Source organism: Pteropus alecto, unplaced genomic scaffold (genome assembly GCF_000325575.1).
Source record: "Pteropus alecto unplaced genomic scaffold, ASM32557v1 scaffold5, whole genome shotgun sequence".
Lineage (NCBI taxonomy): Eukaryota > Metazoa > Chordata > Mammalia > Chiroptera > Pteropodidae > Pteropus > Pteropus alecto.
In genome coordinates, this window is record NW_006441953.1 from 4,379,785 (window position 1) to 4,398,448 (window position 18,664).

At 33.2% G+C, this 18,664-nt stretch overlaps 1 protein-coding gene across 5 annotated transcripts in view; it reads left to right on the forward strand.

The window, feature by feature from the left end:
* The window catches only part of GSTCD (glutathione S-transferase C-terminal domain containing), a 116,385-nt gene that overhangs the window by 991 nt on the left and 96,730 nt on the right, over positions 1-18,664 (forward strand). For 2 of the 5 annotated variants that reach the window (XM_006918892.3, XM_025051733.1), the window contains exons 2-5: positions 2,265-2,369; positions 8,398-8,838; positions 9,448-9,918; positions 16,713-16,964. In XM_006918892.3, the coding sequence (XP_006918954.1) occupies positions 8,419-8,838; positions 9,448-9,918; positions 16,713-16,964 (1,143 nt within the window). In that variant the 5' untranslated portion in view covers positions 2,265-2,369; positions 8,398-8,418. Of the gene's footprint in view, positions 1-829; positions 888-2,264; positions 2,370-8,397; positions 8,839-9,447; positions 9,919-16,712; positions 16,965-18,664 lie in introns of all 5 variants that reach the window. The other 3 variants (XM_025051734.1, XM_015594979.2, XM_025051732.1) reach the window with 2 other exon arrangements.

Consider the following 18,664-nt stretch of genomic DNA (forward strand, 5'->3'; position numbering starts at 1 on the left):
AGAAAAGTGCAAAAGCCGGCAAGGACTAATGATGTGACAATTTAAAACATGTAAACATAATCACTTAAATATTGTAAAAATAAATCATTTGTAATAAATGCAACCGAGTGATTTGCTGTCATATTTAATAAAACATTAAGCTATGAGAGTTGTTTTATTATTTTTTTTAACTTCCCGGTGCGGAATATACACTACTGAGGATTGCCTTAAGCGTACTCATCTCATTATTTGAAATTGTGTTTGAACTATAACTGAAGGCATCATTTTAATAGGTCTCATTTCAAAAATAAGTCTGTGAAAAAATCAGTGAGATTTGAGAATCATCTGTTCTTTTATTTTATGTTTTTTAACTTCCACGACTTGGTTTGCCTGCTTTAAACAGGGTTCGAACTTCTTAAGCCGTGGGCCCAAGAGTTTTTTTTTTAATCGGTGTTTACTTTGTAGCTTTTGTATTATTTGCGATTTGAAATAAGAAATACTGAGTATCTAGTTGGCCTTTCTGACAGCAACAATTTAGCAGACTTTGAAACAACAAATTCTGAGGCCTGTCAACTAAAACATTTGTAATATACACAGTTCTTTAGTATACGTTGTTTTCATCTTCAAGTTTTCAAAGCAGCCTGCTGAATTCTGTTCTGGTTAGTGCTCGGAATGCAAGGATTTAGACCATTTTTAGATCATGACAAGTAGAAGTATAGTTTTCTCTGGGGATTCAGTAATTTTATTTCAGCCTTGCTGATGTTTCTAACATGTCAGCATTTCATGTTGTGAATCCCTATTAATTATGAGGTCAGGCTTAACTACAAGCATTATGATTCTATGGCAACAGATGATTCCCTGATTCTCCAGAGAAAAGATGACACACTTCCCTTATGGCTAAGGTTACAGTAAGCTTTTTTACTTTTAAACCCTTCCCCCCGCCCCGCTTCTTGCCCAGATAAGAAAACAGCTAATTTTAATTGTAGAATTTTGTCCTCTAGGACTTAACTGTATATAGTCCCACATTACATAATGTAATGAGCACTGAAATAGCTCAGGTTTTTTTCTTTCCTATGTTAATCTTTAATGTTTAAGATAATGTTTAAGATTAGATAGCAGTTAGACTGCTATCTAACTTTGTAAGGGCGGGTTTTTAAAAAAATCTATGTAATTGCAAGAAAATAGGGTGAGATTTGCAACCAAATAGTATTATTTTGTGAAATATATAAAACAAGCTAAATTCTAATAGCCATAATGTTGAGCATTTGATATAGCAGGAAATTTAAATGGGTTTAAGTCTTAATCTCTAAGAATAATAACAGATTGTAATTTTTTCATACTCATAAACTATAGAGCTATTTATTTTATACAATATAAGCAGTTAATACACATGTGAACTTAGGTTTTCACACTTATAGTCTACCAATTTGTGACTCCCTGGCTTTTATTCAGCCTCAGTAATAGATTTCTTTTTCAGTATTTGGGGTGGAATACTTTTCCAATTTGATATGAACTGCTTACCTTTCCTGAGAAGTTTGGAAATATAAAGCATAATTTGGGGCTTGTCCATCAAAAATTTGTGTATTTTAATAGTATGGCTGGATAAAGATTTTTAGGATATATTATAAATGAATAATAATAGCTAATATTTATTTAGGGGCTTACTAATGTAATAGACATTGTTCTCTTCTCACAACACAGTACATGAGAAATGCTGTTATTATTGTTCCCATCTTATAAATGAGGAAACTAAAGCACAGAAATGTTTTATATTATTACTAAATATCAGGACCAGGATTTGAACAGGGTTAGTCAGCTCCAGAATCTAGGCTTTTATCCATTACTTTATAGTTCTTGATATATAAATATTTTACTTGCTAAGTAAGTATATAGAATCTAGTTAGATTCCTAGTTCTCAATATGCATAAAAACTTCTAAGCTTTCTTTACCAACATGTTTGGATGGACTCTCTTCTTTTTCCAGCTCAACTCACAAAGATGATCTTGTTTCTTCATTTTAATTTATACATTGATGGTTCTTAAAATAGATTTATTCATCTGGAAGAGAAGAATGAGGTTCATGGTGTACCAAGACTACAGTTCTCAGTAGTATTCTCATTACAGTGATTACTGATATCATTTAAGTACATTCATTCATTTATTCATCCCATGAATTAAATTTTGAGTACTGTTAAGCATTGGAGATATAACTTCAGGTAAGAAGTGCCATAAAGTAAAAGAAAGGATAAGGGACTAGCAAGTGATGGGAGTGCTTTTTCAATTCAGGTTGCCAAGAGAGGCTGCTCCCAGTTAATATTCAGAGACCTCCATGAAATGAAGGAGCAAACAATGTGAATATCTTGAAGAAGAGCATTCTAGGCAGAGGGAACTGTAAGTACAAAATTTTCAAGTGGGCACGTTCCTGACATCTTCCAAGAACAGCAAGGAGGACTGGCTAGAGAGGAGTGAGCAAGAGGCAGGAGGGGGTAGAAGATGAGATCAGAAAAGGATAGCGGGGGTCACATCAGGCCCTATAGGCCATGGTAGGAAATTTGGATTTTATTCTAAGTGTGCTGAGGAGCCATTGGATGGTTGTGAGCAGGGGACATATCTGATATACGTTTTTGAAAGACCACCCTGACTATTGTTAGAGCATTGACAATTGTGTGATTAGTGGAGGAAAACTGTTAATAGGCTTTTGCGGTGGTCTTTGTAAGAGCTCATGATGACTTAGATTAAGGTGATAGTGGTAGAAGTGCTAAATTGGCTTTGGCATATATTTCAAAGTTAGAAATAGTAGGTTATGAGCGAGAGTAAAAGGAGTTGAGTGAGACTTCAGTGTTATGGACCTTGTGAATGGTGTTGCCATTTTACCAAGAAGGGGACTACTAAGGGAAGAGGAACAGGTGTAGAAAAATGTCCAAGCTGAGATGTCAGGTAGGATATAGGAGTCTGAATTTCACTGGAAAGGATGTAGATGAGATAAACGTAGGAGTTATGGGGATATTTAAACCTATGGCAATGGAGATCACCTAGAAACAGAGCAATTATATCGTGAGTTGTTGGCACATTAGTGGGTCATGAAATCAATTTAGTGAGTGCCAACCAGCATTCATAAATGAAGAAAAGCACAGTAAAAAATATCATATGTTCCATGTAGTCGGATATTTCTACATAATCCTTTTGTTTCAGTTTTATTCAGTGTATAATGAGTTATATTATAAAATGTATTTCTTGTGGGGCATGATCAAAAGTTTGAAAGCCAGTCCTCAGGAGTGAATATAGATTGAGAATAGGGCAAAGCACTGAGCCAAGGGTCACTATAGGTCTGAGGAGGATCCAATAAAAGGGAGTCAGGAAGGAACTATCAAAGCACTTAATCCAGTACTGAGAGTGTTCAAATTACTCTGCCTTTAGAACAGAGGGTTTTTTTGTTTTGTTTTGTTTTTTTTAAATCAAGGATTACTAAGACCAGGACAATTGCTTAGACTAACATAATTTCTGATGGTTTTCACTTTCGTGAAGCTGTGTGTGTTAAGTGCTGTTCAGTCGGTTCCAACTCTTGGTGGCTCTGTGAATGGTGATGTCCACAGTGCCCTTTCTCAACAGCCCTGTTTGGCTCCTGGAGACTCACACCTATGGCTTCTTTTATGGAGTCAGTCCATCTCATAATTGGTCTTCTTCTTCTCCTATTGCCTTCTGTTTTTCCCAGCATTATTGTCTTTTCCAGACAATCCTGCTGTATGATATGCCCAAAGTAGGGCAGCCTCAGTTTTGTCATTTTTGCTTCCAGCGGTGTTTCAAGCTTAATTTACTCTAGCACTTAATTTGTTCATCTTCCTGGCAGGCCAGGGTAGAGCGCTTCTCCAACGCCGCATTTCAAATGAATCATTTTTTCCCCTATCAGTCTTCTTCACTGTCCAACCTGTGCATCCATACATAGTAATTGGGAATACGAGGGTGTGGATGACCTTAGCCTTGGTTTCTAACGGCACATCTTTGCTCTTGGTGATCTTTCCTAATTCTTTCATTGCTGCCCTTCCAGTTCTCAGCCTTGTCTTGGTTTTTTGACTGTAGTCATCATTTGAATTGATGACTAACCAAGGTCACCAAGCAAAATCTTTAAGTTTGTCTTCATTGTCTGTTAAATTATGTATTTCTTCTATAGTCATGATTTGTATCTTCTTGATGTTTCGAATGTAGTCCCGCTTTGGAATTTTCTTCTTTCACATTCATCAAAAGTTGTTTCAAATCATTGCTCTTTCTGCCAGTAAGATGGTGTCATCTGTATATCTTATATTACTGATATTTCTTCCATCAATTTTCACTCCTTCCTCTGAGTCTAGCCCAGTTTTTGGTATGTGTTCTGAGTTCAGATTAAACAAATAGGGAGTAAAATGCACACTTATCAGACACTTTTGGAAAACCTATGGGAAACTGAAATTGTTGCAGCAATACAATTGCAATATGCTTCAATTTATGAAATTCTACATTTATAAAGCAGTGCTATTTATATTAGAAAAATACCTATTCTTGAATGTTTTCAAATAATATAGATTCAATTAATGCTTGTAGATTGATATACAGTTCTCATCCATGTAATGGGAGTAAAATGTACTTTTTTTTGTTGCAGTTATGCACTTTTTGTTATTATGTAATCTATAACATTTATTTTGTTGCAGTTATGCACTTTTTGTTATTATGTAATCTATAACACTTATTTATTATGTAATATTTAGTTGTCATAAATCCAGACTTGACTTTTGAGCATAAAACTTTCAAACTTTTTTTTCAGCTTCTGGAGAAATATGCTTATTTTTAATATTTTAACATTTATTGTATTTCCACATCTCTGTCATTACCTATATATTAGATAAGAAAACACCTATAAAAATCATTTCCCTTTTCATATGTGAAGTGTTTCAATTTATCGACACCAAGATGTTAACTAGAATAAAAATGCAAAAAAGTCTAAATGCTTAAAATATTAAACCTCTGACTACTTAAGTTGTTTGAAATATCTTTGAAGATTCCCAAGTAATAAAACCAAGGCTTAAATATTTTCCTTTTACCTACTTATTCCCTCTGCAACATTCCCAAGCAAACTGTCATGTCCAGAGAAGAGATGCACGCTCCATTAATTCTGTTTGGCTCCTAAAGTTTGTGGTTTTGTCTGCTGCTTTCTCACTTTGTTTCAAGAGTAGTTGCAAGGTGGCACCTGTCAAAGCTGAGAAAGAGCGCATGATGCTACTTCTGTGCTTGGCAGGAATGTAATATGGATAACAAGGGCTGTGCCCCAGAAGCCCTGGAGACCCAGAAGATGATTCCACAGGACCTACCTTTTTAAAGCTAATGACGTAAAATTAGTAACTAAAATTCTCTAGGTAGAAATGGAGAAGAAAAAGAGGGGTTTCTTTTGCCAATGGTATTTGTAAACTTTAAGCAAAAACTCTGTTCTTTGTTGAAAAAGACATAGTACAAGCTAAAAACATATCAAATTTGTACAAGTTTGCTAATACTTAATATTATTTTGAGATTAGATTAGTACTTAATGGGAAGAAATTGCCCCAGGAGAGTCATTTTTTATTTTAACTCCAAGATTGTTAAGTAACATTTTTAATCTCCCAGGAAAAAAAATCGACATCTATATTGAAAAAAGTAAATTTTGTTAAGAATCTACAGTACTTTGCATTTTCTCTCGGGCATCTTATTAATTTTTAGATATCTCCATGGACAGGTTATTGCTATTCTATCTCATTGACATTTAGTATTTATTAAGTATTCAGAGAGAGAATAGTTTGTAGACTATGTAAAAGCCTATTCTCAAGATTCTTATGGAAAGTGGCAAATATATATATTTGTATATGTGTGTGTATATATATATATATATATACACACACACATATACATATACATATATACTCACACCTTAATTTTAAATAGTCTTTCTACATATCCTAAATCAAAAGCTGTAACATGACATCGTTTTCAGTTTTGTTTTGTTTTTTTAAGTGGTAGGTCTAGTCTCATAATTACTGTTTCCTAGACTGCTGAGCAAATGAAATCGGCCACACTTTCTTTCAGATCTGTTCTGGAAGCTCTTAGGGATCTTCTTCCTAGTATGCCACTGTCCTAAGAGAGAGTTAAGAGGATTGGTAAATTGATCAGCAATAGATTTACAAAGGGCAAACTCAAAGAGACTGTCAATTTCCTAGAAAATGGTTTCTTTTGCCTGTGGCCTTTAATAAACGCCATTTAACATTTTGTTTTAAAATCACCTCTAGGTTTTTTTTTTTAAAAAAAGGTAATTAAGGTCAGCAAGAAAATAGTTTCATGATTTAAAAAGTTGTTGCTTATTTTACATGAAATAACTTCCCCCTAAATAACCTTTTAGAGAAGTAAAATCATGGTGTTTTTATGTTTTAATAAAAAATATAAAATAAAACGGTAGTGATTATTTGCATTATCAAGAGATTGTCTAAGACAGTATCTTACTAGTTATATCCCTTTGTTATAATGGATTATTATCTCTAATAAAAAAGTTGAGGACCAAAAAGCTTAAAAAGTATTTGACTATTTGCTTTCAATTAAAAAAAAAATCTAAGGAATTTAGAATATTAAGGAAATTTAATATATTGAAGATTTCCTAAAATTTGGTACTCTAATATTATAAATACACTTAAAAGAGTTACATGTGTACTTTTTAAAGGCTTTTAAAATAATTTTCCTCTAATAATACCATATTCTTATTACTGCATACTTCCATGGTGAATGCTTTTAAATAGTGCCATCTAGTGTCAATTTGGAATTGTGATTTATGGATTGGAACATGGAGAATTTTAGATCCAGGATGTATATAAATCAAACGAAAGTTATGGTAATTGACAAAAGTCTTAAGGATTATGACTTGAATAATTTGACCTCAAAATTGTATATGTTTGCATCTTTAAAATAATCAGTGTGTATATTCATCCATACATTCATTCAATAAATATTTCTTGATTTCATATATAGCAGACTCTGTTTTAGGCATAGCAGTGAACAAAACAAAATTTATACTCATGGAACATTTTAATTTGGACAGACAAAACAAATATATAACATGTTACAACAGTAATAAATGCTATGAAGAAAAGCAGAGAAGGGGATAGAAAGATTTTCAGGGAGGGTGGGGGTTGGGATTTGCAATTTAAATATGGTAACCAGGAAAATCTCAGTAATAGGTTGATATTTGAATAAATACCAGAAGGAGAGAGGGCAGTGTTTCAGGTACTGGAACTCTCAAGTGCAAAGGCCCTGAGGTAGGAATGTACCTAATTACCTTGGGGGATTAACAAGCCACTTTGTCTGGAGCAGTGAGCATAAAGAGAGTTGAGTTGATGAAATGAACTCAGAGACAGAAAGGATTAGATCAAAGAGATATTTGTAGGCCATTGTAGGAACTTCACCTTTTCTCCGAGTAGGAAGACATTGGAGAGTTAAGCAGAGCAGTGACATAATCTTACTTCATTTTAGACAGTATCGCTTTTGCTGTTACGTTGAGAATAGACTAGAGGGGGAGGTGAGCTGGAAAGTAGGGTTAGGAGGCAAATGTTATAATTGAGAAGAGAGGTGCCTTGGATTGTAGCGAGAGCAATGATAGTGGTTTGAAATGGTCAGATTCTGGATCTGTTGTTGGTGGAGGTCAAATAAGTTTTTAATGCAATGGTTATAGAGATTTGAAAGAAAAGAGTAAACAATAATGACTCCCCAGGTTTTGGGCCTGAGCAGCTGGAAGGATGGTGTTCTATAAACGAAGAATGGAAAGGTACATTAGGAGCAGATTTGGGGGTGGGGACCTTGATTTTGGCCATGTTAACTTTGAGATATCTCAGCCATCAACATCTAAGTTATGACGAAATTCGAATATTTTCTGTTGTGATTCGTCATGCAATAGCTCATCATGTATCAAAACCCACTTTACAAGAATTCATTTTTCATGAGGGAGTAAATATATCTCCCCTGATTTTTATATTGCAGGGACATAAAACAGAAACAGTGCTAGAGGACTAGCATTGTCAAAGCTTCTCAAGGCTATTATTCCTAGACAGCTCTCAGTATTCTTGATTATTTCTTATTTTCCATTCTATTCATTTCTTGTTCTCACTTCTAGTGAGACCTTAAAGTACTTGATTGGGAGGATTCTATTACAAAGTGTCCGAGCTTGCTCATTTTAAAGGAACTGGGTGTAAAATCACCTGTAAGTCTAGTTAATTGCATAGGGTGGAAATTTTTCCTTTGGAAGCTATTTATTCAATCCAGGAACAAATTCTTGTAGAATTGTATCTATCACAAATCCTTGCTGATTTTTAGAACAGGCTTTTTTAGCTTCTAAATTATTTTAATCTAACGTTTATAACCACTTCGCTTTATGCTTCAGGTGACCCAATGAAAGAAGAAAATGAAAGGCATTAAGAAAAGCCTTACAGAGGAATATCTATACCTGGACTTTTCTCACCAAAAAGAAGGATGCATCTTTCCACTTCATACATCTGTAACTTTATTTTTGTTGTCTTACTGTGACTGTAAAATCTTCAAAGTTTGCTTAGTTCTCACCAGAGAAAGTACAGATATTCCACTACTTAAAAATATACTGTCCCAGGATGTTGAAATACAGATTATTTCAAGGCAGGAGCTTCCACCGATAGTCCAGAGTTGCTGTTTACCTGCAATAGTAGAAAGACCAGAAGATTTCTGTAGAGCGGGACTAGCTGTTGTACTGAGATACATCATCCAGAAATCATATGAAGCAGATCCCTCAAAGAAGGAAATTTTGGAACTTCTGGGCTTTAAGAAGACTTGCTTGAAAGCCTGTGCTGAAGTAAGTATATTATCTCTTTTTCTGTCACTTAAAGCCAGATAGTGATAACACATTCACTTAAACATTTAACTTTCTTCTAGAAATGAAAATTTCATTTCCTTGAAAAACATAGTAACCAATAAAATAAAGTAGCCTATCATGTATGCCAATATTGCATTGCAGTATTGAAAAATAAGAACCTAAGATTTAATTGGTGAGGTTTGGAGACATTATTTTTAGAGAATGACTTTTTTAAACCTTTTATTTACATTGAAGATTTTAAAAGAGAACGTTTACATATTAAAAGAGCTTAAGTAGCAATGCTTTGGAAACCCAGCTTTTTTAAGGAGGTGTGTACTTTAAAGGCTTTGGGAAGTAGAGATTTATTTAGTAAGAGGATACAGGAGCACAGCATGTATTCCAGATACAGGAATGTTAAACCTCCATTGTTTAATGTTATCACTTCTGAAGCACTGTAATATGCCTCAATATAGCATAAAAGCCTAGCACAGGAATGATTTAGCTCAAGATTTAAATTCTCTAAACTGGTCTTATTTCCCAAAAGACGGTTATTTTTCTTCAAGCTATGTTGAAATAAAGAATAATTTCATTTCTTGGTTTGTTTTGCAGGTTAGTCAGTGGACCAGGCTATGTGAATTCACCATCCCTTTAGCTATTGAGAATTTTCTCAAAGAATCTGCTGACCAGCACCCAACTATCCCTGAAGAAATACTACAGCTAGAGAAAAAGCTTAGTGAGCCTGTTAGAGTGCATAATGATGACAAACTCCGTCGGCAGAAGCTGAAGCAACAGAAGGCTCCCGGAGCTGGGCCTTCCCTTGTTAAGGGCAAAATGCAGAGCAAGGTCGATAGACAGAAAATGTCTGAAGGGTTGGACTCTTCATCCAAGAGCCTGGAACTGAAAGTAGCATTCTCAAAGCTCATGGTACAGGAAGAACCAGCTACTACCACCAACAGGGAGGCTTCTCACATCAGAAAAGCGAAGGCTTCTGACCTCCCACCTCTGGAGCATGTTTTTGCAGAAGGCCTTTACTTCACTTTGGCAGATATCGTGCTACTACCCTGTATCCATCATTTTTTGGTAAGATTTATCTGACGTGGATATATTACTGTAAGTTTCTGTGTATGAAATTGCTTATGTTTGAATCTCAGTTCCAATTCATACTATCATCATGCTCCTGGGCAAGTTATTAGTATATGTCTCCAATTTCTTATCTGTAAAATAGAGATAACAATAGTACCTATCTCATAAGACTAATGCAAGGAATGAATGATAACTTGTGTAAATTGTGGAGAACAGTTTTTGGCACATAGTAAGCTCTCAATAAATGTAATTGTTATGACTTAATTTTGAGTTGCTAAAATATTAGAAATTGTTATGATAATTTCCAATTGCTATTGTGATTACCTTCTAATATTTGAGCGTCCACTGTTAAAGCAGTAAAAAAATCTTTTGGCTATACTTTATAATAAAGTAGTCACTTAAAATACTAACTTAATTGTATTACGTTTATCAAATCAGAAATATTTATCTTCCTTTGTATGCTTCTCTGTTCTCCAAAAGAATACATGGAAAGTTTCCTTTCCTAGTAGGAGAATGGAGATATATACATACCCCCACAACCCACCCCCTTCCCTGTGTGAAACAGGAGAAAAGAACGGGTGAAAATATCAGTGAACATGGGAGGCTATAGCTCTCTGCAGCTTTCCAGTTGGTTTACAAGAGCTGCATTTTTTTTTTTTTTTCCTGCTTTGAAGCATTTTACCCTTCTCCCTATTTAGGAATCGGATATCAGATTTCATTCTCATTATACCTCACCAACAAGTCAAATATCTCTACTGACTAATGAGAAAAGACTTCTAATGGAAATTTATATATAGTGGAGGTGAGAGCTTCACTAGGTTAGGTGGTATTAAACAATTAGCATTTTCTTAAAGAATATTTCCACTTTCTTCAAAATGAGAACAAGATTGGAAACCAAAATAACTTCAGAATTAAAGGATATGAAAAAGAGAGTCAGGAATTGTTTAGATATTGATTGGTAATTTAAATGTCATATGTACTCATTTTGTCTAGAGAACTGGGTGGGAAGAAAACATTATTATTTTTTCCTTGTCAAATGATTTCTAAATTCTCTTGTGTCTGACTTCTCTCCTGTGTTACCAACTTCAGTCATTAGAGCAGTCGTTTGTTACATATCATGAAATAATGATGTTGTTCTTCTTGGATAACTATATTTGTTTCTAATTTCATAAAATTGAATCAAAGTTACACATTCATTAATTCAAGAAATTTAATGAAAGCTTTCTATATATGACAGGCACTGCTAAGGCTCTAGGAATCCAGTTATGAATAAGACAAATAAGGTCCCAGCTCTCATGGAGTTAGTATTCTAGTAGGGAAGATAGAAATGAATTAGTAGACAGATAATATATATATATTTAAATAATGGTAATTTCTACCAAGAAAATAAAACAAGGTGATAGAGAAGATGAGTGTTTGCTTTCAAACTCAACAAAACAGATAAAAAGTTGGATTTACCTTCATAAAGATATTTTTAGATCATTATCCAGACATCTATCTTGAGCTAGTTTGCATTTGATTATAGCTTAACTTAAATACTATTTGCCTAATTAGGATCAAATTGAGGCTGAAGTATTCTTAATTGTGTGGGATTTTTCCTCCTCTCTGAGTCAGGACATCTGACTATCTACCTAATTGTTTTCATCTCAATTTTTCATAAAGGAAAACTTGTACACTCAGTCTTTTCTATGACATGTATTCTATGATTAAGTTTTTGACTTGACATTTATATGTAAACTAATTCTCAAAATATTTTCTTTTGTTTGTTTATATTTTTCCTGGATCTGTACCCTCTTCTTTTAGGAATTAATCTTTCTTTGCTAATGCCTTGATATTATTTCTGTTATATTTATTTTCCTCCTTTAAGTCATCTTGGGTTATGAAGCGGTCATTTTAGTTCACAGTAGCTATGATGCTGAGCCATTATTCTTGAGGTGATGAAGCAGCAGTCCTAATGATCTGAATCAAGATCAAGTTCATGATCAGGAATCAAGGTCAAGCTATAAGGTTTGGGTTAGAAATGTAGAGCTGAACCTTGAGCCAAGGTATTTAGTCACAGGAATAAGGCCAAGAATATAAAAGAGCACTCTATTTTGCAAGTCAAGGTTTGGAATACCAGAGGTCAAAAATAAAAGAGTTAGGGAAATAGCCAAGTCTGCTAAACAAAATAAAACCAAGATGCAGAACAATAGCAGGTAGAGTGGTTGAGGTGTTGTGTTTAAACCTCCTTCAAGCTTCTCTTCCTCTTAGGTGGATATGAGTTTGCAGTGTTAATCCCTGATTGGCCCAGCACTTCTTTGTGGAAGGTGCCTGGCAAAACCCTCTCTTCTGAAAAGTTTTAGGTACATTTTGACAGAACTATTGAAAATATTTTACTCATGGAATGTGCAGAAATTGCCCTTTTATTAATTTTATTTTGTAATTTGAACACCTATCACTTAATTTTCTACATTTTAGTTTTTAATGCTTTTAATTGAGTTCTTTAAAAAGTATAACACATAGTTTTTGCTGAAGTAAAATCATTGTTGAAATTGATTTTTGAATCAATTTTTGAATTACATACCCCTTTAAGTGTCCCCATTGACAAAAAAAATTGGGGGAAAAAATGGGACTCTCACTATTGGCTGGCATATTGCAAAAATCATGGGTGCCACTTAGTGGTTAATTTATATTTTCCATTTTTTCTCCTATGTATCAGGTCCTTAGAGTTTTCAGTTTTAACCTACCAGTTCTAATCTGTAAGTAAAAAGCAGAACTACAATTATATTTTCATTTAGATAGGTTGTTTATGATTTCTTACCTTGCTTATTACACTGCTCACCTAAACATTCTTTAGTTATGACATGTGTTGAAAGAGTAGACATAACTAAAAAAGCGAATAAAATAAATACAAAATATTTTATGTAATGAGTGACTGAAAAATAGTGCAGAGGAGGAGGCATCTTGGACAGATAGATGTAGCATCTTGTTTTTTATTCAGACAATTTTTTCTACCCCTATTAAAATTAACTACTAAGCCAATAGGGTTTCATTTTGTGTTTTTGGTAGTAAAATTTTTACCATTGTTTTAAGACTAAATTCTCTTATTTTCTCTCTTTTTTTTTTAAAGTAACTATGATATTTATAATGGTTTTTAGTCTTTTCAGCCCAGGTAATATTTTTTAAAAAATTATTTTTAGCATCAAGTTTAATTTTCTTCTCATATTTTTCATTAGCCACTTCCTTAAATATATCTTCTTGAATGTAATGAATGTAGTTCAGTACCTCCTGAGCTGTCTGGATATTGTAGGGCAGCCTGGCATGTTGATTAAATGGAATGACCTGTCATGCCGAGTAAAACACTTCAATTTCTTTTAAATGCATATTATCGTTACTTAATCACAACTTATTTTCAAAAAGAAGGAAAGATATACATTTAACAAATAAGAATAAATCACTACCAAGGAGAGTAAAAGAAAGATGAGGAAATGAGAACATTTCTTATTTGATTAATTTATCATGACCTAAGCTCAATTCCCTGAGCCCATAATCTATTTCCAGGCAATTAAGAATTTTGGTGAGAATTATAAACATATTGTCTCCCAGTGTACAATTTAGATAGTGTTTTTCAAACTTTACTTTCATAGTAAATAATGCATTTTACAAGGTGATTGAGCATTCAAATACAAATATACATCTTTATATTATGTATGTAAATATACTTATACTTACAAAATAATCCACTTTACTGCATGCTGTGTACTCTCATAGTTTTTATTTTATTTCATCTTTTTTTCATCCCTATCCCCTCTCCTCGCTCCCGCCTCCCCCGCCCCCGCCTTGGCAACCATCAGCTGATTCTCTATAGTTTGTTTATTTTGTTTATTCATTTTTAGTTTTTTTTTTTAGATTCTACATATGAGATCATATGGTATTTGTCTTTCTCTGCCTGACTTATGTCATTTAGCATAATAATAGCCTCTAGGTCCATCCATGTTTTTGCAAATAGCAAGATCTCATTATTTTTTATTGCTGCATAATATTCCTATATATATGTATTTACACACACACACACACACACACACATATGTATAATACATATATACACCACATCTTCTTTATCTGTTCATCCATCTATGGACACCTAGATTGCTTCCGTAGCTTGGCTATTGTAAATAATACTGCAATGAACATAGGGTGCATATATCTTTTTGAGTTAGTGTTTTTGTTTTCTTTGGATATATACGTAGAATGTGAATTGCTGGGTCATATGGCAATTCTATTTTTAATTTTTTTGAAGAATCTCCATACTGTTTTCCATAGTGGGTACACTAATTTACAATTCCCACCAACAGTGTATGAGAGTTCCCTTTTCTCTATGTCCTCGGCAGTACTTTTTATTTGTTGATTTATTGATAACAGTCATTTTAATAGGTGTGAGGTGACATCTTATTGTGGTTTTAATGTGGTTTTGCATTGCCCTGATGATTAATGATGTTGAACATCTTTTCATATGTCTATTGGCCATTTGTATGACCTTTTGGGAGAAATGTCTATTCAGGTACTGTGCCCATTTTTAAATTTGTTTGTTTTTTTGATATTAAGTTATATGAGTTTATATATTTTGGATATTAACTCTTTATTGGACATATCACTTGTTAATATCTTCTCCCATTTAGTAGGTTGTATTTTCATTTTGTTGATAGTTTCCTTCACTGTGCAAAAACTTTTTTAGTTTGAAGTATTTCCATTTGTTTATTTTTTCTTGAGTTTCTCTTGCTTGAGGAGATATATCCAAAAAGATATTGGTAAGAGTGATATCAAAGAGTTTGCTTCCTATGTTTTCTTCTAGTTTTATGGTTTCAGGTCTAACATTTAAGTCTTTAAACCATTTTGAATTTTTTTTTTGATATGGTGTAAGAAAGTAGTCCAGTTTCATTGTTTTGCATATATCTGTCCAATTTTGCCACCATCACTTATTAAAGAGACTGTCTCTACTCTATTGTTTATTCTTTCCTCCTTTGTCATATATGATTGACCATATAAGTTAGGATTCACTTCTGGATTATCGATTCTAGTCCCTTGATCTACATATCTGTATTTATGCCAGTACTATACTATTTTAATTATTGTAAGTTTATAGTATAGTTTGATATCAGGAAGCAAGATACCTCCCACTTTGTTCTTTCTCAGGATTTCTTTGGCTATTTATGGTTCCATATAAATTTTACGATGAGTTGTAATTCAGAGAAGAATGTCATTGGTATTTTTTAGAGATCGTATTGAATCTGTATATTACTTTAGATAGTAAGAACATTTGAACAATGTGAATCCTTCCAATACATGAACAAGGAATACCCTTCTATTTATTCGTATGTTTTTCAATTTCTTTTTCTTCAATATCTTATAGCTTTTGGAGCACAGGTCTTTGAACTCTTTGGTTAAATTTATTCCAAGGTATTTTATACTTTTGATGCAATTGTAAGTGGGATTGTTTTCTTAATTTCTTCTTCTGATCGTTTGTTATTGGCATATAAAAACACAACAGATTTCTGTATGCTGTACATATTGATGCTGTATCCTGCAACTTTACTGTAGTCATTTATTAGTTCTAATAGTTTTTTGGTGGGGTCTTTAGAATTTTCCAAATATAGTATCATGCCATCTGCAAATAGTGAGAATTTTACTTTTTTCTTTCCAATTTGGATGCTTTTTAATTCTTTGTCTTGTCTAATTGCTGTGGCTAGGACTTTCTAGAATATGTTGAATAGAAGTAATACAAGTGGGCATACTTGTCTTGTTCTTGATATTTTATTTCACTTTAAAAAAAATCTACATGTTGATTTCACGACCTCCTGATGGGTTATAAACAGCAGTCTGAAAAATGTTAATTTAGGGGATTAGTCTTCGAAGGTAATAAATAGTTCTTTGATCATTTGTTCACTCAACAGTTTGTATTTTTTGCAAGGCAATGTTTGAAATGTTTCAGTGTACAAAGAGAGTTAGACATAAACCCTGCCCTTAGAATAAATTATCTGTACTTATTTAACCTTAAAGTCCAGTTGGAATAGAGTAAATATACATACATGTGAATTTTTCATTAATTTTCTGTGCTTTTTGGCTCCCGCTTTGATACTGATTATTGCTAGACATATTTGTAGAGATTTTTTGTAACTTGACCTTTTTATCTATCTGTTCATAATCATAAGCAATAATCTGTTTGTGACATTATAACTGTTTCTATGGAAACAACATTCAGTGCCTCACAAAGAAGCAAGAACATTCTAATTTCTTAAAAAAATTGAAACTGATAGTAGTAATAGGGAGAAAGCATCTAAGCAAGAGAAAACAAAAAAGATATTAATTTATATCAGGCGTAATGTTTTCAAATTTTTCTAATTTGAATAAGTGAAAGTACTGTATGATAGTAAAAAGAAACAAACTACTGATAAATGCAGCTACATGGATGAATCTCAAAAACATAATATTAAGTGAAAAAAGATAGACACATTTTATGATTCCATATGTATGAAATTCCAGAAAAGGAAATTCCCCTGGTCAGTTGGTTTCCTGCAACTGACCAGGGGAACAGAGATTGACTGCAAATGGTCACAACGGGACTTTTTGGTGTGTCTTAAGTGTTCTAGTACTGGATTATGGTGGTAGTTGGACAACTGTAAATTTACTAAAACTCATTATTTGAACTATACATTTAAAATGTGTGAATTTATGGTATGTAAAGTTTCTTCGGTATAGCTGTCAAAAACATACAAAAGATATATAATAATATGTTTTGTTCTTTTCCTACCTAGTTAATTATCTGCAAGAAACTTTCTGAAAAGCTGGTGGAATTTCCACTGCTTTCTGCTTGGTACCAGAGGATTCAGGAAGTGCCAAGAGTGAAAACAGCAGCTTCTCAGTGTGGGATCCACTTTCTCCATTTACCAGCGTTGCTGACCTCCTCAAATGAACAGCATTCAAACTTAAATGAGGCCACAGGTGTAGAGGAACAAAACGATCCTTCATTTGTAGGAGGACCGAGACCCACTATGACCAAGTTAATGGTACTTAAATTGTTTTTATTAAAATTTTCTTTAAAAAATTCCATGCGATAATGTTGCTGAGCATTCTACCCCAACTTCTAATCATTTGTTGACATTATTTGTTATAAATTTTATTTGTAGCTATCTTATGTCACTCTGGACCAAATAATATTTCTACTAGCCTTTTGCATTAAAGTGAAGGTAATAAATTGAAGATTTTTAATATTATGTGTCTTTGGAGCCAAATAAATCAGAATATACATTTTTAGATAGTATTTTTCTCAAAACTTTAATTTTTAATATTCAAGACATCAAGATCATGTCTTATCTGGGCAAGTTTACTGTTTTACTTGATGTTTTTCTGTTGCAAGGATTTGGTTTCAAGCTTTTTTTTAAATTTTTAGATGATTTAAACTAAAGAAATATGAAGATGAATACCTCAATTTACTTTCCAAAATTTTTTCTAAATTTAAGATTTCTGAATTCTTTGAATTTTATTTGTACTTTATTCTTTGATTTTAATGCTCTTTTACATAAGAACACATAATTTATAGTTTACTCTCTTTACAGCATAATTTGTTTCTAATAGTACTAATTTTAAAGTTTTCTTTACCATCTAAGGCAATCTACAAAAAAGGTTTTGCTTTTAACTCAGACTATTTGAAGATTTATTTGAATAGAGACTTCATGAAGTAATTTGAGCTATTCATCTGAGTTGTACTGGAAATATATTTATTATATTTCAGTACTTAGGTTAGGAATTATTTGAGTTCTATAGTGAACAGAAAGTTTGTGGGTTTAGAAAAGCACCAGATTTTAGTGCAGACATCAGTCCCTTATTTCTTCAGCTAAGCTTTGTTAGCCTAGTAATGAAACAACGAAACAGAATTATATAGTTGATTTTAGAAACTATCAAGGTGTGTCCAAAGTTTGATGTGCCTTAGTCAGATGGTTACACTTTACAGGGTTCTCTTGTTCACTTCCTGAGTGTTCTTAAATAAATAATCATCAGGAGAGTAATCTGCTTAGTATTTAAATACTCATTTTTACAATTTCAACAAACCAAAAATCTGTGCTTCTAACTTATACACTTTCAGAGTCTTAAAAGAAAGATTAGCCATTCTGATTTTTATACCTATGCTTTTCCGCATAAAATGACATTAGGAAAGACATTTGCATTTTATACATTTAAAAATATTTATAAACAGGAAGATAACAAAATTTTCAATTCAGAAAAAGTTAAACAACTGTAAAAATAAGCCATTTATAATATAAAAACACAAAAGAATTCTGAATTTTTAATTTACAGGGGATTTGTTAGTTCAAGTCTTCCGAAAGCAGACTCCAAGATAAGGTTAGATAAGCAGGAGTTCTACTGAGGAAAATTTCTGTGAGGGAGAGTGTGGAGGGAGCCAGAGGACACTGGGAGAGCCTTCAGCCCATGATGCAGGTTTGACCCCCATGCATGAGATAGGAAAGGAAAGAAGGTTGGGTCAGAAAATTCTTAGACTTAAGTGCAGTTCTAAGACTTAAGTGCAAGCCAGTGGGGAATCCTTGAGCTTGAATCATCTGTCACAGAGTTCCATGTTGCTCAGGAAAGGGTCTGCCTTCATATTGCTGCCACTCTCAGTCACTGACTTGGGAGCAGTCTGTGAGACTGTACGAGGGACTGTGTAAATTCTAGTCTCAGCTTTGTAGCTAAGCTAACATTGTGACTGACC